The 27,780-nt window shown below is 45.3% G+C and overlaps 1 protein-coding gene across 2 annotated transcripts in view; it reads right to left on the bottom strand.

Moving 5' to 3' along the window:
* Positions 1-3,881: 3,881 nt before the first annotated feature.
* LOC139406463 (DEAF1 transcription factor) overlaps positions 3,882-27,780 on the bottom strand; it is a 30,721-nt gene continuing 6,822 nt past the window's right edge. The window contains exons 8-13 of one of the 2 annotated variants that reach the window (XM_071149075.1): positions 24,459-24,588; positions 23,352-23,480; positions 9,228-9,496; positions 8,927-9,025; positions 8,357-8,446; positions 3,882-8,005 (exon numbers count right to left, since the gene is read on the bottom strand). In XM_071149075.1, coding sequence (XP_071005176.1) covers positions 7,901-8,005; positions 8,357-8,446; positions 8,927-9,025; positions 9,228-9,496; positions 23,352-23,480; positions 24,459-24,588 — 822 coding nt within the window. In that variant the 3' untranslated portion in view covers positions 3,882-7,900. Of the gene's footprint in view, positions 8,006-8,356; positions 8,447-8,926; positions 9,026-9,227; positions 9,497-23,342; positions 23,481-24,458; positions 24,589-27,780 lie in introns of both variants that reach the window. The other variant, XM_071149074.1, reaches the window with a different exon arrangement.

The raw sequence follows: 27,780 nt of genomic DNA, 5'->3' as shown, positions 1-27,780 counted from the left end.
CTGTGTCTGTCAGCGTAGTGTCCAGAGCATGGAGGCGCTACCAGGAGACAGGCCAGTACATCAGGAGATGTGGAGGGGGCCGTAGGAGGGCAACAACCCAGCAGCAGGACCGCTACCTTCGCCTTTGTGCAAGGAGGAGCACTGCCAGAGCACTGCAAAATGATCTCCAGCAGGCCACAAATGTGCATGTGTCTGCTCAAACAGTCAGAAACAGACTCCATGAGGGTGGTATGAGGGCCTGACGTCCACAGGTGGGGGTTGTGCTTACAGCCCAACACCGTGCAGGACGTTTGGCATTTGCCAGAGAACACAAAGATGGGCAAATTCGCCACTGGCGCCCTGTGCCCTTCACAGATGAAAGCAGGTTCACACTGAGCACATGACAGACGTGACAGAGTCTCGAGACGCCGTGGAGAACGTTCTGCTGCCTGCAACATCCTCCAGCATGACCGGTTTGGCGGTGGGTCAGTCATGGTGTGGGGGGCCGCGCAGCCCTCCATGTGCTCGCCAGAGGTAGCCTGACTGCCATTAGGTACCGAGATGAGATCCTCAGACCCCTTGTGAGACCATATGCTGGTGCGGTTGGCCCTGGGTTCCTCCTAATGCAAGACAATGCTAGACCTCATGTGGCTGGAGTGTGTCAGCAGTTCCTACAAGAGGAAGGCATTGATGCTATGGACTGGCCCACCCGTTCCCCAGACCTGAATCCAATTGAGCACATCTGGGACATCATGTCTCACTCCATCCACCAACGCCACGTTGCACCACAGACTGTCCAGGAGTTGGCGGATGTTTTAGTCCAGGTCTGGGAGGAGATCATCCGCCACCTCATCAGGAGCATGCCCAGGCGTTGTAGGGAGGTCATACAGGCACGTGGAGGCCACACACACTACTGAGCCTCATTTGGACTTGTTTTAAGGACATTACATCAAAGTTGGATCAGCCTGTAGTGTGGTTTTCCACTTTAATTTTGAGTGTGACTCCAAATCCAGACCTCCATGGGTTGATACATTTGATTTCCATTGATACTTTTTGTGTGATTTTGTTGTCAGCACATTCAACTATGTAAAGAAAAAAGTATTTAATAAGAATATTTCATTCATTCAGATCTAGGATGTGTTATTTTAGTGTTCCCTTTATTTTTTTGAGCAGTGTATAAACTCCAGTCATACTTTATCAAAAGCTTTTTCAAAATCAGCTATGAAAACCAGGCCTGGTGTCCCCGATATTTCATACTATTCTATTGTTTCCAGTACTTGTCTTATATAATCTCAAATAATATGTAAAAAAGCTGTCTGATTAGGATGAATAATATCTGACAATACTTTTAAAATGATATGTGCCAAGCATTTTGCATCACAACACTGAAGTGTAAGAGGTCTCACATTTTTTAAATGGACTGGATCTTTATATACACCACTTGGGTCCTGTTTCAGTAAATAATGATATCAGACCTTCTTGTTGCGTGTCTGATAATCTACCATTTATATAGGAGTGGTTAAAACAAGCCAATAATGGTCCTTTGAGTATATCAAAAAAGTTTTGTTTACTTCCACTGGTATGCCATCCAGCCCTGGAGTTTTCCCATCCTCAAAGGCCCCAATTGCCTCAAGCAGTTCCTCCTCTGTAATTTGGCCTTCACATGAGTCTTTCTGTACAGATGTTAATTTTACATTATTATTAGGGGGAAAATCCATACAATTAGCTTCAGTTAGTGGAGATGGAGGAGACAAACAAAAACATATTCTTAAAGTACTTTACTTCCTCTTTCAAAATATAATTTGGTAAATCATGCGTGACTCCATTTGTAACAAGTTTTAATACATTTTATTTGGTAGCATTTCTATATTGTAGATTGAAAAAGAATTTGGTGCATTTTTCCCCATATTCCATCCAGTTCGCTTTATTTTTATAATATATTACACTGGATCTTTCTGGAATAAGTTCCTCCATTTCTTTTTGTTTTTCCTCTAACTTATTCTGTGCCTCTATGGTACCATTTTTATTGCTATCTAACTGTACTGTTAGTCCTTCAATTTCCTTTGTTAATATGGACTCTTGATCTAAATTGCTTTTGTTATATAGAGGAGTACTGAATTGCATGGCCTCTAAAGGCACACTTAAAAGTGTCCCATACAATATGGGGATCTGTTGTACCTATGTTATGTCTGGAAAAAGTCAGTTATAAATTCTTCTGTTTAGTTCTAAACAATTTATCATCTAGTAGGCTTTGATTAAATTTTCAATATCCTCGCCCACGTGGAAATTCTGTAAGAATAATATATATGCCAATTATGTGATGATCCGACCGCATTCTGTCCCCTATCAACACTTTTGAAACGTTTGGTGCCAGAGAGAATGGCATAAGAAAGTAGTCAAGACAACTAGCTTGATTAAGCCTCCGCCATGTATATCTCACTAGGTCAGGGTATTTAAGTCTCCATATATCCACTAATTCCAATATATCCATGACATTCATGATTTCCTTAAGTGCCTGAGGGTGATAGTTTGTAGTGTGATTTCCTTTCCGGTCCATAGAGGTATTTAAGGCTGTATTAAAATCTCCCACCATAATAATAGAGTCTAGTGTTGCTTGTAGAGTTAATAAATTATATACATTTTCAAAGAAGCTTGGATCATTATTCGTTAGACCGTATAGGTTAATAAGCCATATTTGTTTATTGTCCAATAACATATTTAAAATAATCCATCTACCTTGAGGATCTGTTTGGACAATTTGCACATTTGGATCAAAAGTATTGTTAATTAAAACCATCACCCCTTTTGAATTTCTTTGCCCACGGGAGAAATAAATTATTATATTTCACCCCCCCCCCCCCAGTTATTTTTACACAAAACTTAATCTAAAATTGTTGAATAGGTTTCCTGTAAACAATAGATTATATTCCTTCTCCTTTAGCCAGGTAAATACTGATTGTCTTTTCTTATTATCTGCTAGGCCATTACAATTGTAACTGGCTATACTTATTTCACCACTTACCATAATGAGACAACTTTCAATTATTTTTATCAAAATATATGTTTGTAAACGTACCATTAAAAAGTAACATGATGATTGAGTGTCTATGTAGCTGTACCATGATATTTGCATTGCTACTAAGTAAACCTCCAATTGGTCCCTACTATTCCACCCGCTAAAAGCCCTCCTCATCCCGAGTTGGGTTGTCATCCCAATGCCCGGCAGACCACCCTCGACCGCCTGTATCCCATAGTCCTGAACCGACTGGGATCCATCCTTTGAAAAGAGCAGTGCCATTTACCGAATTGAAGTAGATCAACTGCCAAATGCATTTCCATCACACTCACCTCGATTTGTATTATATATAGCTGTGGATCATCCTCTATTGTCCCTAACATCTTTTACTCCTTCGCAACAGTTGTGGGATACACACATACACACACTCAACCCTTTCCTCCCACACAACCATAAGCTCACATTCTCAACAAATGCACCATCCCAGAGCCCACCTCAAGAAAGGTCTCGATTTACAAATGCACTTGATTTACAAATGCACAGTTGCACGAGAAGGCCTGCAAGACCGCGCAAAAAAAATGGGCAGAAATTGAGATTTTATTAACCCTTGTCACATCCTAGATGATGGAGGTCAAATGTACACCTTTTCCCTGAAACACCCACAATACAGTCCCACGTATTGACCATATTCCCAAGCATCTCCATGCAGTCAGACTTCGATTTTGTGCCACCAAGGTCACAATAATATACCCCCTCTCTGAATGTCTGAGTGTGACCCCCTCCCCATGGGTTACTGCAGCTAGTGTTGCCAGCACTGCCACATTCATATTTTACCTGTAACCCCCACCCACCCAACCCAAAGAAATTGACAAATGCAAATAAACAATGATTTTTAAAATTATTTTAAGGATAGGTGTTGATCAGAGGCATACAAGAGAATCATTACATGACAGAGGGAATTCATAGGAGCTTCCAGATCTAGAAAATTGACAAATAACCCCCAACCAGAACCTCATCTTGAAAGACTAATACAAGGCTCCAAATAACAACGCCAAACGACCCAATAGTAGTAGTCTTTCAGGGTTATTTCCTCTGGTCAGGTTTCTCATAAGCGTTTTGATTTAAGCTACTAGCTTGGGTGCTTTTGGGGTGTGCAACATTCCACAATTATTTTTAAAATCTACCCTGAGAAAAGCATTAGGGGTTAGAGGGGAGAAGGGAAAACATTGTAGAGGGCTTACACATCCTCCATGGAGCTGGAAAGTGGAGAGGGGTAGAGGTGGGGTAGAGGTTATTTGTCTCACCACATCCATATGGGCCCATCTGCAATTTCCTCCCCCTTTCTCCTCTACCTTCACCCTCTCCCCTTCCTTGCAGCTGAAGTCCTTGTCAAATATACCAAATGGGACAAACTCAACAGAGTGGCTCAGTCCAGGGCATCAGCTTAGAACCACTGTTAATTTCCTTCCACTCCCCCTCCCTGTGCCGTGGACACAGGCTCAGCCCAGTGGTGGTTGGGCAGCCACGGTGCGGTACAGCAGCAGTCATTTCATGCCTGATACGGCGAGTGACGTGTGAGTTTGACAGATGCAGGGGATTACAACGCCAGACAAGACAAGGCTGTGTGCTCAGTGTTGGAGAGCTGAGGCCGGGGTCATCGTGCAGTGCTCCATTGCATAAGGAACATTTTTCTTCCATGAGTCATTCTATTTGGTTAGTTCTCTAATCTAACTAAACGAGGAACAGAAAGGGAGAGTGAAAGAACACATTGGTGACAACAGCATGTGTCGAGGTGACCTCACAAGAGAACATGACTGACCTTTGTATCTGAAACATTGAAACGGACATACCTGTCAAATTAATATACTGGATAAGGTTAACCTTTCATTCCCAAAAACTTGGTTGTTGGGCTTACTGTGATTACTGCCTCCAGAGGCCACAGGAAGTCAGGAGGACTCCCCCAGAAAGTTGTGTAGGTCATTGTGGGTCTCAAAACTCTTCCAATCCCTGAACAGCAGTCTCAAATTGACCCTCATTTTTCATACTAGTTCTCCGGTGAGTAGTGATGTTGTTGGTCTTCACAGAAAGACAGCGGGTCGTACTGTATGCAGCACACACATCCTCCCCTCCTCCAGTCACCTGACAGCTTTAATCCATTGGATTAATCCACATCAGTGCAGCTGTGTGGCAGTTGACAGCTATCAGTGAGAAAAGCTCAGATAATCGCAATCATGTCCACCATTCATTAAATAATAACCATGGCAGTAACATACTTAACGATGATGTCGACAGAGACAGTGGGTGGGTGGATGGCAGTTGCCTATGTGTCAGACAACTCTTGCCCTGCATGACCTCCTGACTCAGGGCAAAGTTCATTCACCATCTCAAGTCAATATCCTTGTGGAAATGTACAAATTAAAATTGTGTTGAAAATGCATTGACTGTATTGCTGTGTAATGTAATCAAAACATATTTTCACCCAGTCAAACTCAAAGCAAGCTGGTTTGAAATGCATTTTCAGTTTGCGGGTTTGTTGCAAGTTACATAGAAAATATGTTAAAATGACAAGCCGTGTGAAATCAATGTGACTTTGCAGAATTATTTAGGTCATTACATCCCGTAATCTCTCACAGCAGGCAGTCATTGGGAACAAGCAAGAGGACAATCAACAAGGTCATTGATTTGTCATTGTGTGTTTTATATACACTCCTCAAAAAAAATAAAGGGAACACTAAAATAACACATCCTAGATCTGAATGAATTAAATATTCTTAAATACTTTTTTCTTTACATAGTTGAATGTGCTGAAAACAAAATCACACAAAAATTATCAATGGAAATCAAATTTATCAACCCGTGGAGGTCTGGATTTGGAGTCACACAAAATTAAAGTGGAATACCACACTACAGGCTGATCCAACTTTGATGTAATGTCCTTAAAACAAGTCAAAATGAGGCTCAGTAGTGTGTGTGGCCTCCACGTGCCTGTATGACCTCCCTACAACGCCTGGGCATGCGCCTGATGAGGTGGCGGATGGTCTCCTGAGGGATCTCCTCCCAGACCTGGACTAAAGCATCCGCTAACTCCTGGACAGTCTGTGGTGCAACGTGGATGGATGGGTGGATGGAGCGAGACATGATGTCCCAGATGTGCTCAATTGGATTCAGGTCTGGGGAACGGGCGGGCCAGTCCATAGCATCAATGCCTTCCTCTTGCAGGAACTGCTGACACACTCCAGCCACATGAGGTCTAGCATGGTCTTGCATTAGGAGGAACCCAGGGCCAACCGCACCAGCATATGGTCTCACAAGGGGTCTGAGGATCTCATCTCGGTACCTAATGGCAGTCAGGCTACCTCTGGCGAGCACATGGAGGGCTGTGCGGTTCCCCAAAGAAATGCCACCCCACACCATGACTGACCCACTGCCAAACCGGTCATGCTGGAGGATGTTGCAGGCAGCAGAACGTTCTCCACGGCGTCTCCAGACTGTCACATCTGTCACATGTACTCAGAGTGAACCTGCTTTCATCTGTGAAGAGCACAGGGCACCAGTGGCGAATTTGCCAATCTTTATGTTCTCTGGCAAATGCCAAACGTCCTGCACGGTGTTGGGCTGTAAGCACAACCCCCACCTGTGGACGTCAGGCCCTCATACCACCCTCATGGAGTCTGTTTCTGACCGTTTGAGCAGACACATGCACATTTGTGGCCTGCTGGAGGTCATTTTGCAGGGCTCCGGCAGTGCTCCTCCTGCTCCTCCTTGCACAAAGGCGGAGGTAGCGGTCCTGCTGCTGGGTTGTTGCCCTCCTACGGCCTCCTCCACGTCTCCTGATGTACTGGCCTGTCTCCTGGTAGCGCCTCCATGCTCTGGACACTATGCTGACAGACACAGCAAACCTTCTTTCCACAGCTCACATTGATGTTCCATCCTGGATGAGCTGCACTACCTGAGCCACTTGTGTGGGTTGTAGAATCCGTCTCATGCTACCACTAGAGTGAAAGCACCGCCAGCATTCAAAAGTGACCAAAACATCAGCCAGGAAGCATAGGAACTGAGAAGTGGTCTGTGGTCACCACCTGCAGAACCATTCCTTCATTGGGGGTGTCTTGCTAATTGCCTATAATTTCCACCTGTTGTCTATTCCATTTGCACAACAGCATGTGACATTTATTGTCAATCAGTGTTGTTTCCTAAGTGGACAGTTTGATTTCACAGAAGTGTGATCGACTTGGAGTTACATTGTGTTGTTTAAGTGTTCCCTTTATTTTTTTGAGCAGTGTATAACCAACCTACTGTTGTTTACCAGCCTGTCCTGCTCCATTCAACGTAGGACAGAGCCAATGTAATACATAAAACATGTTAAATAAAATAAATGTATTGTTAGAGCAAGTCTTTTTTCGGCAACAGGCATTCTGTGTTTTTAAACCCTGGTAGTGGACTACATTTGAAACGTACAGTCATTCAGTAATCGATACATTTACAAATCTAGACACCAGTGTGGGTTGAGGGAAGCAATCACTACTCTTCAAATACTTGATCATCTGAAGCACACAGGCCTCGGAGCTGCATTTGTTAGAGGAAACACATTGACAGAGGTCCCGGGTTGTAATGTTGTGTTTTCAGGAGTCAAAATCTTCACATTTATTTCTTCAGACAGGAGACAATGTAATAGCATACTGCAAAACCTCTGTTTGGTGTAAAATAAATCCCAGCTATCATCAAATGCATGCTCTAGGGACATGACAAAGTCTAACAACTATCTTTGATGTATTCAAAAGAGCAGCAGCAGCACTTAAATTCCAGCTGGCTGAGTTCTGAATGAGAGGCCATGCTCAAGTCTCCAAGGTATTGAAAGGAGGACTTTGCTGTTTTTACAGAATCTGTTTTCAGTGTCTATACCTGCTAGACCTTGACTTTGTCCATGTCTATGGTTGACATGGGCACCTCCTCCTGGACAACCACAGCCCCACTGGTCTGGCAGCAGTTGTGCTGGTGCTCCTTCCAGTCCTGCAATAAGAATAAGGCAGACTAAAGGACTGAGACAAGTGGTCAGTGGTGGGTGAGTTGAGGGGGCGATTCAATCTCGACACAATTTCAGGATGTAATGTTTTTCCCTCATTTTGCCTGTTTTTGGTTCCTAAGAGTAGGCTGTTAGATTGAATCACACCCCCACCACTAACGAGGGATCAGTAGTGGGGAGGGTGGTGGGCTGTGATCCAATCAACAGACTTGATGACATGTTCATGGGTCCTAAGAGACCTTTTATGCCCTGCAGAACGCTAGGCGAAATGAAGCCGAGCTGACACGACCCCTGACAACTTAGTTCAGTGACACGGTCTGTAGAGGGTTAAGTCTTACCTTTCTCTGACAGAAGGTGGAACAGTAGTTGACCTTGTGGCATCCCGTGCATTGGCTCATGGCCTCCCGTCCACAGTTCACGCACATTTGCTGTGGGAGAGAAAGTCACAGAATGGAATCGAATTACAATCTAAAAAAGGGATAGAATTGATTTGAAAATGAACTGGAAATCAGATAACGCAGGTCATACTTAGCATGATAGAAGAGGTTTGCTTCTCCAGGGGAACCAAGAGGCACAAAATGTCACCGCTGGCTTTTTTGTTGATATGATACCAGGGTTACATTTCCCTTTCCCCCATTCTATCTAACAAATGCTATCAGGTGGGATAAGTCATGTAGCTTCAAGGTTGTTTGTTTCTCTCGTATCTATATTGTTTATGTGTGTGAAGTAGCAGGCATGATATTTCAACCAGCTCTGACAGTTTTATCCTTCAAGGGGAGACCTGGATAAAATAGTATTTTCTCTTTAATGGACTGAATGGAACACAGCCAAGAGAAAAAGAAAGAGAGAAAGAGAGAGAGAGAGAAAGGGAAAATGAGAGAAAGAGAGTAAGAGGTCTCTCCGTGTACCTTGATGATGATCTCTGTAATTTCTGAGCCTCTCTTCCCCTCTGGGTCATCTGGGTGCTGGAATGATATCTGACTCTGGAAGGGCTGGGTGAGTGTACACTGCAGGAGGGAAGACCGCAAATAGAAGTCAAACTATATATATATTTTTTTAAACACCTCAAGACACCCAGCATTTCCCCATGGTCATGTTCAATAGACACAAAACAGAAGAAAATGCTACAGTGCGAAAACTTTTCACTACATTGTGCCATAATGACCATGACCCTGGACTAACCACCAGGGTCTCCTCCAGTCCCCTCACCTCTTTCCTGCTGCCGTGGATCTTGTCCTGGCTGAAGGCATCATGGCCTGCCTGGCAGTGGCAGGCCTGCTTGGCCTGGTCGATCAGTGCCTTGAGCTGCTGCACCGTGCTCAGCAGGCTGTTGGCCGTCTCCTCCAGGTAAAGCCATGTCCTCTGGCCCTCCCTGACCCCAGACACCTCCATCCCGCCGTTCACCAGCCCCGGGGATGAGGATGGAGACTCCACCTTGGCCTGGGGGGCCATGGCCAGTGCCGGTAGCGCTGTCAACACTGTAGGGAGGGGTTAGATTAAACCTTTCCATTCCAAACGTACAATGAGAGTATTCAATAATCATTTCTTAATTATTTGAGGCAAGGAATGTAGAATATGGATTATGAACCAATATACTTTCAATAAGGGCATTGGTATTCATACAAACAATCAATACATTGTTTGACAGAAAACAAATATATGCATTTAAATGTGTATTTGTTGATAATAGCGATTGATAAGAATGTTAGGTCGTCCAATTAATATGTAAACCAGAAAAAAATAAAAGAATCAGGGCAAAAACTACCTTCTGAAATGATGTCAACCCCAACAATAGCTGCCCTTCCTCAAACCTCGATCACCCCCACACCTAGTAACTTCTGACATGACTCCTTATTTTATGCTTCCAAAATAAGACTGGAAAAGGGGGGGAAACGTGGGTGGAACGAGGGAGAAAATTAGGCCAGATAAGCCTGCGTGCCCCACCCACTGTCCAAGCATCATGGAGGAGGAGAGATACGTCTGTGGCAGTGGCAGTCAGTGTCTTTTAACATGAGGACAAAAAAAATATTCATGAGCATGTCCTTATTTCTATTACAGCATATTGGATGACTGTCATTCATATTCCATTCACCCAGTTCAATGTAACAGCGACAGGTTTAGACTACTTCATGATACTCAAATGTTCCCTATACTCATGAGGTTGCTACAACCTAGCATATGAATGAACATTTACAACGTAGGTGCAGACAAGTCGAGAGACAATTACAACAGTTGCAAAGTTTCTATTGGATAAATTCAGGTACGTTTATCCCTGTTTTGTTCCCTTTGTTTTTCAACAGAATTGGCAGAATGAATACACCCCTGTTCACACTTAAACACAGTTCACTTTCATAGCAGCCACGTTGTATTCCTTCTCGCGTCTATGCGCTTTCCTCCTCTCACCTCTTCCCTTCGCTTTTGGACTTAAGTGCACAACACATCAGCTGTATGTGACCAGCCGAAAAAACCTTTCCAAGAAAACCGCTAACAATAGCCTACATCGCCTACACCATATTAGCTAAAGTAACATCATAGTTAGTATAGCTAATAGAACTAACGCTGCGCCACTCGGGGCTCCCAAGTGTTTGAGGTATCACTACAGACACCCTGGTTTGAATCCAGGCTGTATCACATCCGGCCGTGATTGGGATTCCCATAGGTCGGCGCACAATTGGCCTAGCGTCATCCGGGTTTGGTCGGTGTAGGCCGTCAATGTAAATAAGAATTTGTTTTTAACTGACTTACCTAGTTAAATAAAGGATACATTTTTTAAAAACATGTTAGTAAACCCGATAGAATCAAGCAGTAAGGTTACAGTGTACAGTCAGTAAGAGTTACACCGGTGGGCCCCGGTGGCAATACATTTGTAAAACCAAAAGCTTACCTTGACTGTTCCAGTGTTGTGTTGGAAAAATATAGCCAGCTAGCTAACATAGCATCCCTCTCTTTGAGGTGTTTCAGTAGGCTAAACTAGCTAGCTGCATTTACTAGCTAAGTAAGTGACCCTGAAAAAAATACTCTTGCGTCTCTTTCATTTTGGAATAAATTAATCTGTTAAAACTATTGTCTCTCTCTTTGAGTCAACTACTGACCACATTTTATGCACTGCAGTGCTATCTAGCTGTAGCTTATGCTTTTAGTACTAGATTAATTATCTGATCCTGTGATTGGGTGGACAAAATGTCAGTTCATGCTGCAAGAGCTTGGAGGACATCCTCCAGGTTGGAGGACATCCTCCAGAAGTTGTCATAATTACTATGGAAGGTGGCGAGAACCATGAGCCTCCTAGGTTTTGAATTGAAGTCAATGTACCCAGAGGAGAATGGAAGCTAGATGTCCTCCGGCTACACCATGTGCTACCCTAGAGTGCTTTTGAGGCAACTGTAGACCTTCTTTGCAAAATAACAAGTATTTGGTGACACGTGATTATATTTAGTTTAGTTTTATCTAAAAAGGTTAACTTTAATGTTTTACCATTTTTTATGAAATTCACTGAGGAGGATAGCCCTCCCCTTCCTCCTCTGAGGAGCCTCCACTGGTCTGTGGCTGTGGCTCAGGGAAAGGTTTAATAATCATAGGGTTCCACCAAGCAGCACAGCGTTGGAGAGATAAATCACTAGTGGGCTTTCATCTTCCTCCAACTGTACCAGAGAGCACAGCAGAACAGACAAAGAGCAACAACAGTCTAAACAAAGAAGCTCCATCTACTCGGGTGGGAGAGAGGGAGATGGAAGGACAGAGAGCGACAAGCGTCATCACATACATCACAGGAGCCCTAACACACACACACACACACAGCATGAGATGAGGCTCAAGACACACACGAACACGCACCCTGCATGCAGTCATACGCTCCCCATCCAACCTGAAAGAGCTCAAGAGATTCTGCAGAGAAGAATGAGAGAAACTCCCTAAATACAGGTGTGCGAAGCTTGTAGCGTCATACCCAAGAAGACTCAAGGCTGTAATCCCTGTCAAAGGTGCTTCAACAAAGTACTGAGTAAAGTCTGAATACTTATGCAAATGTGATTTTTTATTTTATTTATACATTTGCAAAATTTCTAAAACCCTGTTGTTGCTTTGTCATTTTGGAGTATTGTGTGTAGATTGATGAGGGGGGAATAGTAGGAATAGTGCCAGGTTTCCTCCAGATGTGACGCTTGGCATTCAGGCCAAATAGTTTAATCTTGGTTTCATCAGACTCGATAATCTCGTTTGTCATGGTCTGAGAGTCTTTCAGGTGCTTTTTGCCAAACGCCAAGCAGGCAGTCATGTGCCTTTTACTGAGGAGTGGCTTCCATTTGGCCACTCTACAATAAAGGCCTGATTGATGGAGTGCTGCAGAGATGGCTGACCTTCTAGAGCTCGGTCAGAGTGACCATCAGGTTCTAGGTCAACTCCCTAACCAAGGCCCATTTTTTGGTACCCTTCCCCAGATCTGTGCCTCAACACAATCCTGACTCTTGAGATCTAAGGACAATTCCTTCAACCTCATGGCTTGGTTTTTGCTGACATGCACTGTCAACTGTTGGACCTTATATAGACAGGTGTGTGCCTTTCCAAATTATGTCCAATCAATTGAATTGATCACAGGTGGACTCCAAGTTGTAGAAAAATCTCAAGGATGATCAATGGAAACAGGATGCACCAGAGCTCAATTTTGAGTCTCATAGCAAAGGGTCTGAATTCATCTGTAAATAAGGTATCTGTTTAATAAACGTGCAAACATTTCTAAAAAACTTTTTGCTTTGTCATTATGAGGTATTGTGTGTTGATTGATGAGGAAAACATTTCATTTAAACCATTTTAGAATAAGGCTGTAATGTAACAAAATGTGGAAAAAGTCAAGGGGTCTGAATACTTTCTGAATGCACTCTATATACAAAGCATGGGGTGGAAAAGAGGACATTCATTTGAGCAAGGAAATATAATCAACAATGACCAGTCCCATCATATCACATCACCAGGTGTGATGCAAGCTTGTGATTGTTCATTCAAAACAAGGTTTTTCCCCTTCAAACGGCTAACATCTTCCACCTATCAAACAAGGTGTGTGTGGTGAAGGGGAGGACCATCCTCCTCAGTGAATTTCATTTATTTTTCAAAGCGAAACATTTAAAAAGTTATAATTTTTAGATAAAACTATACTAAATATATTCACTTCAACAAATAATTCAAACAAATTGTTTAGCCATGAAGGTCTACAGTAGACTCAGCAGCACTCTGTAGAGTAGCACCATGGTGTTGCTGGAGGACAGCCAACTTCCGTTCTCCTCCGAGTACATTGACTTCAATATAAAGCCTAGGAGGCTCCGTTTTCAACCCTTTCCATAGACTTACACAGTAATTATGACTACTTCCAGAGGACATCCTCCAATCTATCAGAGCTCTTGCAGCATGAACTGACATGTACCTAGTACTGAAAGCATATGCTACAGCTAACAAATTAATTTCTTCAAAAATGAAGGTGGAGAAAGAGAGATATTTCCGAATTTTTTCTCTTCTCACTTATCTAGCAAATGCAGCTTTCTAGTTTAGCCTACTCAAACACCTGGCTCAAACAGGGGGATGCTATGTTAGCTAGCTGGCTATGATTATCAAAACACTGGAACTCTTTCAAGTCAAGGTAAGCTTTTGGTTTTACTAAATTATTGCCACCGGAGCCGCAGGAGTAACTGTTAAACTGCTTACTGACTGTACTGCATGATTGTAACAGGTTTACTAACGTGTTAGTTCTATTAGCTATGTTGACTATGATGTTACTTTAGCTAATATGGTGACACCGATGTAGGCTGTGTATAGCAGTTATGATATGAAGGTATGGCTTGGAAAGATTTTTTGGCCTGGTCACAAAAAGCTGATGTGTTGTGCAGGAAAAGGTGAGAGGAGGAGAGCGTGTAGATGCGAGAAGGAATACAACGAGCTGTTTGTATGTTTCTATATAAGTGAACTGCTTGCATATGATTAGGGGTGTATTCATTCCGCCAACTCTGTTGAAAAACTTTTCTTAAGCGGAAGCAAACAGAACAAAACGGGTATAAACATACCTGAATTTGTTCCAATAGAAACGCTTGCAACTGTTGGACTAATGATTACACCCTAGATCAGCTAGATGCAGGCAAGAGTGTGCAAGGCGATATTGAATGTGTCACTGTCTGTCCATGTGTCACTGTCACCTCAAATTTTTATCTTGACTTGTGTGCACGTACTGTGTAAACTTTAATTTATAGGCTGTAGCAACCTCATGATGAGTATTGGGATAATTTAAGTAGCCTTAACCTGTCACATTGAACTGGGTGAATGGAAAATGAATGACAGTAATCCAATATGTTGTAATAGAAATAGGACCTTGCTCATATTATTTTTTTTTTTAAATATACATATATATACACAAATAAATAAATAGACCTCATCTTAAAAGGCACCGACCGCCACTGGTGTGTGTAGACATGCATGCGGGTGTGTGTGTACGCTTGAGTAAAAGATCTGCAGGGAGTACATCAATGCACTTGCACACAGCACGGCTACAGACAAAAGGCTATATTTGCAAACAGACTGATTGTATGCAGTTTCCAGAGCACTGAGACAATCACTCCGGCTGTGTTGATGGACGGCCTGTTTGTGTTGGGGCATCGTAATACAGAATTATATAAGGATGCTGAGAGAAAGAAAGCAAGAGAGAGAGAGAGAGAGAGAGCAAACAAGAGAGCGAGATAAAAATAGGAAAATGAGCTATAAAAAGTTGGGGATGAGACAAGATAAATATATGGAAGAGAAAGAAAGTGAAGGAAACAGAGAGAAATGTGGAAGTCAGAGAAAAAGATACAGAATGAGAGCAAAGAGAAAGCGAGACAGAGAGAGTGAGAGGAAGAGAAGGAGAGAGAAAGTGTGAGAGGAAGAGGAGAGAGAAAGTGAGAGAGAGTGAGTGTGCGAGAATTCAAGAGCTAAAGAGAAAAAGAGAGGGACGGCTAGAGAGAGACTCCTGAGAAGAGTGACACCTGTGATCTCCACCTGTAAAGCCTTGATTAGAGGATCAATGTCCTGGAGGTGCACAATGCCCCATAACATCCACTGCAGAGGGAATAAAAGTCAAAAACACTCCTAGGAGAGGAGAGAAATAATTCCCTCAACAAACTTAGTTCCTCATTGTTCACTTGAAAAGACAGATGCATCAGGGGTTGAGAAGAGGACTCTAGAACAGACAGTACAGTGCAATCCTAACTAGTTGGCCAGAGAGAACAACAAAGAAAACAAAAAGACAGCATGCCAAGCAGACCGAGAGTGCATCAGTCTATACCAGGATTCTCCAACTCTGTTCCTATTCCAACCCTAATCTAGTACACCTGATTCTAATAATTAGCTGGTTGATCAACTGACTCAGGTTAGTTCCAGCTGGGGTTGGATTGAAAACCTACTGGAGGGTATCTCTCCAGGAACAGGGTTGGAGAGCCCTGGTATATCCACTAAACAAAGACATCAGGCAGGCACAGAGTGCTTTGGTCTATATGCTTTTGGCTTCTCACAGTACTAAACAAAGGTGTACTATTGTTGAGCTTTTTGAGGTCGTTTCGGTTTCGCTTATTAAAAAAAGAATACGTTTTCAATTACGATTTTTTTTACATTAAATGCATAATGAAATAATTATTTTAGAGTTTATTAATTGAACTTGCAAAGTAAATACACTTATTTTCCACCATCATTTGCAAATAAATTCATAAAAAATCCTACAATGTCACAGTTGAAGTGTACCTATGATGAAAATTACAGGCCTCTCTCATCTATTTAAGTGGGAGAACTTGTACAATTGGTGGCTGACTAAATACTTTTTTGCCCCACTGTACAGGGGGTACCGATACAGAGTAAATGTGCGGGGGCACCGGTTAGTTGAGGTAGTATGTACATGTAGGTAGAGTTATTAAAGTGACTATGCATAGATGACAACCGAGAGTAGCAGTGATGTAAAGAGAGGGGGGGGGGCAATGAAAATACTGTGGGTAGCCATTTGACTGGATGTTCAGGAGTCTTATGGCTGGGGGGGTAAAAGCGGTTTAGAAGCCTTTTGGAACTAGACTTGGCGCTCCGGTACTGCTTGCCGTGCGGTAGCTGAGAGAACAGTCTATGACTAGGGTGGCTAGAGTCTTTGACAATTTTCTGGGCCTTCCTCTGACACAGCCTGGTATAGAGGTCCTGGATGGCAGGACCTGGGCCGTTCGCACTACCCTCTGTAGTGCCTTGCGGTCGGAAGTCGAGCAGTTGCCATACCAGGCAGCGATGCAACCAGGCAGCGATGCTCTTGATGGTGCAGCTGTAGAACCTTCTGAGGATCTGAGGACCCATGCCAAATATTTTCAGTCTCCTGAGGGGGAATAGGTTTTATCGTACCCTCTTCACAACTGCCTTGGTGTGCTTGGACCATGTTAGTTTATTGGTGATGTGGACACCAAGGAACTTGAAGCTCTCAACCTGATGACGGTGTTGATTTGAGCCATAACCAGCCTTTTAAAGCACCATGGCTACAGACGTGAGTTCTACGGGTCGGTAGTCATTTTGGCAGGTTACCTTAGTTTTCTTGGGCACAGGCACTATGGTGGTCTGCTTGAAACATAGTTGGTATTACAGACTTGGACAGGGAAAGGTTGAAAATGTCAGTGAAGACACTTGCCAGTTGGTCAGCGCATGCTCGCAGTACACGTCCTGGAAGTCCGCCTGGCCCTGCGGCCTTGTGAATGTTGACCTGTTTTTAAAGTCTTACTCACATCGACTGCAGAGGGCGTGATCACACAGCTTGTGCTCTCATGCATGTTTCAGTGTTATTTGCCTCGAAGCGAGCATAGAAGTAGTTTAGCTCGTCTGGTAGGCTCGTGTCACTAGGCAGCTCTCGGCTGTGCTTCCCTTCCTAGTCTGTAATAGTTTTCAAGCCCTGCCACATCTGACGAGCCGGTGTAGTACGATTCGATCTTAGACCTGTATTGACGGTTTGCCTGTTTGATGGATCGCCGGATGGCATAGCGGGATTTCTTATAAGCTTCCGGATTAGAGTCGCGCTCTTTGAAAGCGGCAGCTCTAGCCTTTAGCTCAGTGTGGATGTTGCCTGCAATCCATGGCTTCTGGTTGTACGGTCACTGTGGGGACGACGTCATTGATGCACTTATTGATGAAGCCAATGACTGATATGGTGTACTCCAATGCCATTGGAGGAATCCCGGAACATATTCCACTCTGTGCTAGCAAAACAGTCCTGTAGCTTAGCATCTGCTTCATCTGACCACTTTTTTATTGATCTAGTCACTGGTGCTTCCTGTTTTAATTTTTGGTTGTAGGCAGGAATCAGGAGGATATAATTATGGCCAGATTTGCCAAATGGAGGGCGAGGGAGAGCTTTGTATGCTTCTCTGTGTGTGGAGTAAAGGTAGTCCAGAGTTGTTTCCCCTCTGGTTGCACATTTAACATGCTGATAGAAATTTGATCAATCGGATTTAAGTTTCCCTGCATTAAAGTCCCCGGCTAGTAGGAGCGCCGACTCTGGATGAGCGTTTTCTTGTTTGCTTATGGGGGAATACAGCTCATTCAATGCTGTCTTAGTGCCAGCCTCTGACTGTGTTGGTATGTAAACGGCTATGAAAAATACAGATCAAAACTCTAGGTAGATAGTGTGATAGCTTATCATGAGATACTCTACCTCAGGCGAGCAATAGCTCGAGACTTCCTTAGATATCTTGCACCAGATGTTATTTACAAAAATACATAGTCCGCAGCCCCTTGTGTTACCAGACGCCGCTGTTCTATCCTGCCGGTACAGCGTATAACCAGCCAGCTGTATGTTGGTAGTGTCGTCGTTCAGCCACGACTCCATGAAGCATCAGATATTACAGTTTTGAATGTCCTGTTGGTAGTTTAATCTTCCACGTAGGTATTTTATTCTCCAAAGACTGCACGTTTGCTAGCAGAATGTAAGGAAGTGGAGGATTATTCAATCGCCTATGAATTCTCAGAAGGCAGCCTGCCCTCTGGCCCCTTTTTTGTCTCCTCCTCACACAAATCCCAGGGATCTGGGCCTGTTCCCGAGAGAGAAGAAAAATCATTTGTGTCGGGCTCGTCAGATGCGTTAAAGGAAAAAAGGATTCTGCCAGTCCTGTAGTTGTTTAATAACTGGGGTGAAAACACAAACACTAAATCCCAGAAACATCCTGGTGCACTATCAACTATTGGTGCACTATCAACTATTGGTGCACTCAACCATCAACCATCAACTATGGTGATGGGCTACCTGTCTCTTCACTAGGCGGCTCCTAAAATAACCAGGCATCCATCTTTGCCGAGGGCTTAATTGTGTGAATGTTTCCTGGTGAATGGGTGAGTGAGTGAGAGAGCGAGAGAGAGAAATATGGGAACAGAGAGAGAGAGAGAGAGAGAGAGCGCGATGGGAACACAGAGAGAGCGCGATGGGAACACACAGAGAGAGAGAGAGAGAGAGAGAGAGCGCGATGGGAACAGAGAGAGAGCGAGGGGAACAGAGAGAGAGAGAGAGAGAGAGAGAGAGAGAGAGAGAGAGAGAGAGAGAGAGAGAGAGAGAGAGAGAGAGAGAGCGAGGGGAACAGAGAGAGAGAGAGAGAGAGAGAGAGCGAGGGGAACAGAGAGAGAGAGAGAGAGAGCGAGAGAGAGCGAGAGAGGGGAACAGAGAGAGAGAGAGAGAGAGAGAGCGAGGGGAACAGAGAGAGAGAGAGCGCGAGGGGAACAGAGAGAGAGAGAGAGAGAGAGAGAGCGAGGGGAACAGAGAGAGAGAGAGAGAGAGAGAGAGCGAGGGGAACAGAGAGAGAGAGAGAGAGAGAGAGAGAGAGAGAGAGCGAGGGGAACAGAGAGAGAGAGAGAGAGAGAGAGAGAGAGAGAGAGAGAGAGAGAGAGAGAGAGAGAGAGCGAGGGGAACAGAGAGAGAGAGAGAGAGAGCGAGAGAGAGCGAGGGGAACAGAGAGAGAGAGAGAGAGAGAGAGAGAGAGAGCGAGGGGAACAGAGAGAGAGAGAGAGAGAGAGAGAGAGAGAGCGAGGGGAACAGAGAGAGAGAGAGAGAGAGAGAGAGCGAGGGGGACAGAGAGAGAGAGAGAGAGAGAGAGAGAGAGAGCGAGGGGAACAGAGAGAGAGAGAGAGAGAGAGAGAGAGAGAGAGAGCGAGGGGAACAGAGAGAGAGAGAGAGAGAGAGAGAGAGAGAGAGAGAGAGAGAGAGAGAGAGAGCGAGGGGAACAGAGAGAGAGAGAGAGAGAGAGAGAGAGCGAGGGGAACAGAGAGAGAGAGAGAGAGAGCGAGGGGAACAGAGAGAGAGAGAGAGAGAGAGAGAGAGAGAGCGAGGGGAACAGAGAGAGAGAGAGAGAGCGAGGGGAACAGAGAGAGAGAGAGAGAGAGAGAGAGAGAGAGAGAGAGAGAGAGAGCGAGGGGAACAGAGAGAGAGAGAGAGAGAGAGAGAGAGAGAGAGAGAGAGAGAGCGAGGGGAACAGAGAGAGAGAGAGAGAGAGCGAGGGGAACAGAGAGAGAGAGAGAGAGAGAGCGAGCGAGGGGAACAGAGAGAGAGAGAGAGAGAGAGCGAGCGAGGGGAACAGAGAGAGAGAGAGAGAGAGAGCGAGCGAGGGGAACAGAGAGAGAGAGAGAGAGAGAGAGAGAGCGAGGGGAACAGAGAGAGAGAGAGAGAGAGAGAGAGAGAGAGAGAGAGCGAGGGGAACAGAGAGAGAGAGAGAGAGAGAGAGAGAGAGAGAGAGAGAGAGAGAGAGCGAGGGGAACAGAGAGAGAGAGAGCGAGAGCGAGGGGAACAGAGAGAGAGAGAGAGAGAGAGAGAGAGAGAGAGAGAGAGAGAGCGAGCGAGGGGAACAGAGAGAGAGAGAGAGAGAGCGAGGGGAACAGAGAGAGAGGAACAGAGAGAGAGAGAGAGGGGGGAACAGAGAGAGAGAGAGAGAGGGGAACAGAGAGAGAGAGAGAGGGGAACAGAGAGAGAGAGAGAGAGGGGAACAGAGAGAAAGAGAGAGAGGGGAACAGAGAGAGAGAGAGAGAGGGGAACAGAGAGAGAGAGAGAGAGAGGGGAACAGAGAGAGAGAGAGAGAGGGGAACAGAGAGAGAGAGAGAGAGAGGGGAACAGAGAGAGAGAGAGAGAGAGGGGAACAGAGAGAGAGAGAGAGGGGAACAGAGAGAGAGAGAGGGGAACAGAGAGAGAGAGAGAGGGGAACAGAGAGAGAGAGAGAGGGGAACAGAGAGAGAGAGAGGGGAACAGAGAGAGAGAGAGGGGGAACAGAGAGAGAGAGAGAGGGGAACAGAGAGAGAGGGGAACAGAGAGAGAGAGGGGAACAGAGAGAGAGAGGGGAACAGAGAGAGAGAGAGAGAGAGAGAGGGGAACAGAGAGAGAGAGGGGAACAGAGAGAGAGAGGGGAACAGAGAGAGAGAGAGAGAGAGAGGGGGGAACAGAGAGAGAGAGAGAGAGAGGGGGGAACAGAGAGAGAGAGAGAGAGAGGGGGAACAGAGAGAGAGAGAGAGAGAGAGGGGAACAGAGAGAGAGGGGAACAGAGAGAGAGAGGGGAACAGAGAGAGAGAGAGAGAGAGAGAGAGAGGGGAACAGAGAGAGAGAGGGGAACAGAGAGAGAGAGGGGAACAGAGAGAGAGAGAGAGAGGGGGGAACAGAGAGAGAGAGAGAGAGAGGGGGGAACAGAGAGAGAGAGAGGGGGGAACAGAGAGAGAGAGAGAGAGAGAGGGGAACAGAGAGAGAGAGAGAGAGGGGAACAGAGAGAGAGAGAGAGAGAGGGGAACAGAGAGAGAGAGAGAGAGAGGGAACAGAGAGAGAGAGAGAGAGGGGAACAGAGAGAGAGAGAGAGAGGGGAACAGAGAGAGAGAGAGAGAGGGGAACAGAGAGAGAGAGAGGGAGAGGGGAACAGAGAGAGAGAGAGAGAGACGAACAGAGAGAGAGAGAGAGAGACGGGAACAGAGAGAGAGAGAGAGACGGGAACAGAGAGAGGGGGGAACAGAGAGAGAGAGGGGGAACAGAGAGAGAGGGGGGAACAGAGAGAGAGGGGGGAACAGAGAGAGAGGGGGGAACAGAGAGAGAGGGGGGAACAGAGAGAGAGAGAGAGAGGGGAACAGAGAGAGAGAGAGAGGGGAACAGAGAGAGAGAGAGAGGGGAACAGAAAGAGAGAGAGGGGGGAACAGAGAGAGAGAGAGGGGGGAACAGAGAGAGAGAGAGGGGGGAACAGAGAGAGAGAGGGGGGGGGACAGAGAGAGAGAGAGGGGGGAACAGAGAGAGGGGGGAACAGAGAGAGAGAGAGGGGGGAACAGAGAGAGGGGGGAACAGAGAGAGAGAGAGGGGGGAACAGAGAGAGAGAGAGGGGGGAACAGAGAGAGAGAGAGGGGGGAACAGAGAGAGAGAGAGAGAGAGGGGAACAGAGAGAGAGAGAGAGAGGAAAAGAGAGAGAGAGAGGAAAAGAGAGAGAGAGAGAGGAACAGAGAGAGAGAGAGAGGAACAGAGAGAGAGAGAGCGAGATGGGAACAAAGAGAGAGCGATGGGAAGAGAGTGTGATGAGAGGTGTGTGTGTGGGTGTGTGTGAGAGCCTATGTAGAGAGAAAGGGGATCATGACAGTACGTCAGTGCAGCACTCTAAATTAGGATGGGGCATCGGTCGGAGGCAGATTCTGCTGACAACCGTCATCCTCGGGCGACCAGGATCTGCACGATGCAGGGAGGAAGAAAGGCTTCTGGAGGACGCATGAGCAGGTAGGAGATGGAGGAGAGTGTTAAGAAACTGGGACTACAACTCAAGATTAAAACAAAGTACTTCTAATATCTTTCCATACAAGTCTCCTCCCCTTCTGGCCAATGATCTCATTCTAAAAGTACCACATAGGGGGTAGCGGTATGACCTACTGTATAAGTTCACTACCAAAGAAGGAACAAAGTACAGGAGGGATGTTAGAGAGACTTGGGACATGGACTCAACACAGCACAGCAGGATCACCATCACAAATCTATACAATAATATCAAAACAGAGAAACGTCATCCAGCGCCATCTTTTGAGACGTCTGTGTTCACAACCACATCTTCCACCATCCTCATAGAGCAGCGTGTCGTTTCGTCGCTGCCAGGCAGCTATCAAGGACATAACAGCATTACCATTCAACGCTTCGCATCAGTCGCTTCACAAGAGGGCCTACTCTCTCTCTGCCATCCTGAAGAACCACCACTGACACAGAGTTCACTAAATAACTAGAGAAGTTCATTACTGGACAGGAAAGGGAATTACTGGCTAGCCAACCAACCCACGCTAGTCAGGGCCGTGCTCTGCTCTGAACCACCAATCAGATGGCTAATTAAGCCCAGAGATCGTCATTAACCTTAACATTAGCAGCAGTCACACAGAGGATGCGGCTCACACCATTACGGCTGGCTGAGTACTCTGCTGGATACCTGTCTGGCTCACAGGGAGGGTGGATGAGTGCGTGGGTCAGTCCCTCTTCTTAATGTAGAGTGACTGAGCAGCAAACGCCAGCCATTCTGCACAAAATGGTTTACAATCCAGTATAGACCACGGAGAGCAAACTGCAGTTCTTTAAGAGAGGACAGAACAGTGCAAGCCTGAAAGACAGAAAGGGATGCAAATAAATAGGAGAATATCAATGGGGAGAGGAAAGAAGGGGGAGGTTAAAATGGTAATTGTGGCCATTTTTCACACGGGGAGTGGAGCGCGTCGGTCGGACGGGTATCCCTGACAGAGGCGCTTAGTTAATATGGAGGCGTCCCCCAGGAGCTCGTTAGCTAGACAGAGGAACGGAACGCACGTCGCTCACACTCAAACCAATCAGGACACATACATGGCCCGGGCATCCCTGGGTTCTGATAGGATGATTAATAGGGGGTGTATACAGACTGCTGTCTGCCGGGCACAGACAGGCAGCCAGAGCCCAGTCTATTAGGGATTCTACCACTCACTACCAACCACAGGTCACATGACCCTGTCCACCCTCACTGTCTGTCAGACACACAGAGCAGAGGACTCAAGGACCATTGTTCAGCTTTCTTAGGGCAATATGTTAAATGTTACGCTGGAAACCAGGTAAATACATCTATAGAGTCCACTTTGCTTGTGGAAATAGTTAGCTATGCATTTTGGATCCAGCTGTTAATTCAAAACCACTTTGTTTAATCCGAGGGACTCTGTGATATATCCTCTCAACTGAAGACCTTCGAGAATTGGATGCCTGACTATGGTTGAGGGCTATCCTACTGTAGGTACCTTCTGTGTGATGGTGGTGTGGTAACCTACTGTAGGTACCTTCTGTGTGATGGTGGTGTGGTAACCTACTGTAGGTACCTTCTGTGCTGGTGAAGACCTCGCCATGTGCCGTGCCCTCAGAGAGAAGGGCTGTGGCGTCCCCGGGAGACGTCCGGTCGAAGGTCAGGGTCCCTGACGTGGTGATCTGGCCTGACGGAGACACTGTGACTGGAGTGCAGAAAGAAGACAAAGACAACGCATTGATTGATTTCAGAATAAAAACATTTGAGTTTTGGGTCAGTGGGACTTGGGAACAACTTTTTATAAGACAAAATACATTGTGTCATGTCATACATATACTTTTTTTTTTTTTTTTTACCTTTATTTAACTAGGCAAGTCAGTTAAGAACAAATTCTTATTTACAATTACGGACAGGGGACAGTGGGTTAACTGCCTTGTTCAGAGGCAGAACGACAGTTTTTTTTTACCTTGTCAGCTCGGGGATTCGATCTAGCAACCTTTCGGTTACTGGCCCAACGCTTTAACCACTAGGCTATACGGCCAATAGAGCTGTGAATCATCTAAAATAAAAACTGGTCTCAGAACATTGACAGCCAAAAACAATGCAATGTCATAAAGATATGGTCCAATATGCAGTAGATCTAAAACAAATGTGGAAACTATTATATTGGTAATAAAACAATTCAAAAGACGTACGAGTCTGTTTTGGTGGAGAGCAGGATAGAAATCAATTACCTCAACACAGCAACTGAAGATAAACAAAAGGAAACAGACTCACTATTACCATGGTAAGTGATAAGAAAACAGGGAGCTGGATTGAGACTCAAACAAGCTTTATTTCCCCTGGGACAATGTTGCTGTCAATGGCTAGCTCAGTAGTAGTCCAACTTGTGAAAAACTGGTGTCCCCGCTGAACGAGACCTCATTTTTGGGCCAGAAATTCTGGAAACCTCACCCCAAATCTAATGCTAGCATTAAAGTCTGTACATTTTCATGTCAACAAATAACATTCCATTCCATTCATTCAAGAGGTTAAGGGGAGGATGTCAGAACGTCCGTCTGTGGTATCTGAAGAGTATGTGAGTTTAAAGTTGTATTAGTCATCTTCTTCTTCTGTCCTAGTAGACTCATTTAGCTGAGTATTTGTGTGTGTGTGTGTGTGTGTGTGTGTGTGTGTAACTCACATGTTGCCCCCGGTGCCAGTGTGATGTTCTTGGGCGGTGGGAGGGGGAGGTCCTTCTTCTCTGGAGTGGTCGGCTGCTCGTTCTCCTTCTTGCGTCTCTTGTAAGGAACAAACAGTCTGACCGGGCCAGTCTGGACCAGAAGGAAAGGGGAAAGTAGAATCACAGACAACAGGGGAAACCAAAGTCTGAAGCATCCGGTTAGAACTTCCCCTCACCACCTAGTCTAGTGGCGGTGATGAGAGAAAGTCTAGTGGCCGAGATGACAGAAAGTCTAGTGGCGGTGATGGGAGAAAGTCTAGTGGCCGAGATGGGAGAAAGTCTAGTGGCCGAGATGAGAGAAAGTCTAGTGGCCGAGATGAGAGAAAGTCTAGTGGCCGAGATGGGAGAAAGTCTAGTGGCCGAGATGGGAGAAAGTCTAGTGGCCGAGATGGGAGAAAGTCTAGTGGCCGAGATGGGAGAAAGTCTAGTGGCCGAGATGGGAGAAAGTCTAGTGGCCGAGATGGGAGAAAGTCTAGTGGCCGAGATGGGAGAAAGTCTAGTGGCCGAGATGGGAGAAAGTCTAGTGGCCGAGATGGGAGAAAGTCTAGTGGCCGAGATGGGAGAAAGTCTAGTGGCCGAGATGGGAGAAAGTCTAGTGGCCGAGATGGGAGAAAGTCTAGTGGCCGAGATGGGAGAAAGTCTAGTGGCCGAGATGGGAGAAAGTCTAGTGGCCGAGATGAGAGAAAGTCTAGTGGCCGAGATGAGAGAAAGTCTAGTGGCCGAGATGAGAGAAAGTCTAGTGGCCGAGATGAGAGAAAGTCTAGTGGCCGAGATGAGAGAAAGTCTAGTGGCCGAGATGAGAGAAAGTCTAGTGGCCGAGATGAGAGAAAGTCTAGTGGCCGAGATGAGAGAAAGTCTAGTGGCCGAGATGAGAGAAAGTCTAGTGGCCGAGATGAGAGAAAGTCTAGTGGCCGAGATGAGAGAAAGTCTAGTGGCCGAGATGAGAGAAAGTCTAGTGGCCGAGATGAGAGAAAGTCTAGTGGCCGAGATGAGAGAAAGTCTAGTGGCCGAGATGAGAGAAAGTCTAGTGGCCGAGATGAGAGAAAGTCTAGTGGCCGAGATGAGAGAAAGTCTAGTGGCCGAGATGAGAGAAAGTCTAGTGGCGGTGATGAGAGAAAGTCTAGTGGCGGTGATGAGAGAAAGTCTAGTGGCGGTGATGAGAGAAAGTCTAGTGGCGGTGATGAGAGAAAGTCTAGTGGCCGAGATGAGAGAAAGTCTAGTGGCCGAGATGAGAGAAAGTCTAGTGGCCGAGATGAGAGAAAGTCTAGTGGCCGAGATGAGAGAAAGTCTAGTGGCGGTGATGAGAGAAAGTCTAGTGGCGGTGATGAGAGAAAGTCTAGTGGCGGTGATGAGAGAAAGTCTAGTGGCGGTGATGAGAGAAAGTCTAGTGGCGGTGATGAGAGAAAGTCTAGTGGCGGTGATGAGAGAAAGTCTAGTGGCGGTGATGAGAGAAAGTCTAGTGGCGGTGATGAGAGAAAGTCTAGTGGCGGTGATGAGAGAAAGTCTAGTGGCGGTGATGAGAGAAAGTCTAGTGGCGGTGATGAGAGAAAGTCTAGTGGCGGTGATGAGAGAAAGTCTAGTGGCGGTGATGAGAGAAAGTCTAGTGGCGGTGATGAGAGAAAGTCTAGTGGCGGTGATGAGAGAAAGTCTAGTGGCGGTGATGAGAGAAAGTCTAGTGGCCGAGATGAGAGAAAGTCTAGTGGCCGAGATGAGAGAAAGTCTAGTGGCCGAGATGAGAGAAAGTCTAGTGGCCGAGATGCGAGAAAGTCTAGTGGCGGAAAGTAGGAGAAGATGGAGCCAGATGAAACCTTGCCTACATTCTGCCAATATTCTCATCGATTAAACATTCAATCTCAATACAGTTTTCTGTTACCAAAATTAGAATATTTTACAAACAGAGTGCACTAACTTTTATAGACTTCACCCTTTGCAAAGGTTTCAAGAAATTGCGTAGTTTAGGAGTGCAAGGGCGAATTGAGTTATAGAGTTCCACAGTATGTGTCATAATATCCATAAAACCTAGCGGTCAAACAAGGAAAGGATTCCAATCGTTTTACAACAATTACATTTATCCCATAGGGGATTTTAGATACACTTAAAATAAAGTCTGTGTTTCATGTCAACTTACCCTGGAGTTTCATTTTGATAATCGTGTAAATCTCTCTGAACAAGGTGACTTAAATCAATATATTCACCTGTATTTACCCCCCCAAAATTAAATGCTAATTAGCTGCTAATGTGGCTATCATAAAGAACTACAAATGCCATGATGAGCTGGATGACTCCCGAATCGAGGCAAAGGTAAAAAATCTCTGGATTAACCATCTAATGTTAGCTAAATGTAGTAATGAATACATTTAAATAAATGTACAATTCTGTGAACTGTCTTATGCAACTTTTAAATTGACACAATACCTGTCAGCAAAGGTGTCAGCTAGAGATGATGTGTAGGAGCTTGCAGGGATTTGTAGTCTTACATGACGTCTACTTTGATGCTAATTTGCATTTTCGGATCTGAGCGTCAATAGAGATGAACATATTGATAAAAGTCAACTTGTCCAAAAGAGATTTAAATGGTTATCAAAACACAGCCCATATTTTCAGTGTTTCTAAAATTCCCTATGGGAAAAATGAATGGTGGACAAACGATTGGAACCATTTCCCTGTTTCACTGCTAGGTTTTATGGGTATTATGACACTTCCACTGTAGGGCTCTATTGCACACGCGCACTTCAGAGTGGGCGTTCCCTAACAGAAATATGCAAATACATGCTAAAACACGCCAACAGAATCTTGCTAGCTCGGGCTTGGCTCTGCCCAACTCCTTGCTTGTTCTGCCCACTGCTTAATTTGCTCCCATTGGAAAAGACACCAATGACAAATCTTGGATTAGTTGCCAGTATCTTTGGTATAATGATTAGTCAGCAATAGTCATGGTGGAAATAATATGTGATCAGTTTTTCCCACACCTTCGAGAACTGTTGGTCAGCTTAATTAATTAGTTTCAGTAACAATAAGTAAAAAACAGTTAGCAGTTCTATAACAGTAACGCTTACAGGCAGCTGAATGTTCTGTTTCATGTGATCAACAAAGTTATGAAAGATTGCATTTGATGCAGATGGCAAAAGCAGCTGTGAAACAAAAGATATGTTGTGCTGTAGGAAACAATTTCTCCCCTTATCTTGCAAACAATAAACCAGTCCCCCAGAGTCTATCCTTTATGTCTGCCAGGCCAGGGACCCGCTATAGTCAGAGGAACAACTATCACACACTTAGCAGAGAC

This window comes from Oncorhynchus clarkii, chromosome 4 (genome assembly GCF_045791955.1).
Source record: "Oncorhynchus clarkii lewisi isolate Uvic-CL-2024 chromosome 4, UVic_Ocla_1.0, whole genome shotgun sequence".
In the NCBI taxonomy this organism is placed as follows: Eukaryota; Metazoa; Chordata; class Actinopteri; order Salmoniformes; family Salmonidae; genus Oncorhynchus; species Oncorhynchus clarkii.
This window is presented reverse-complemented; position numbering and strand designations above follow the sequence as displayed.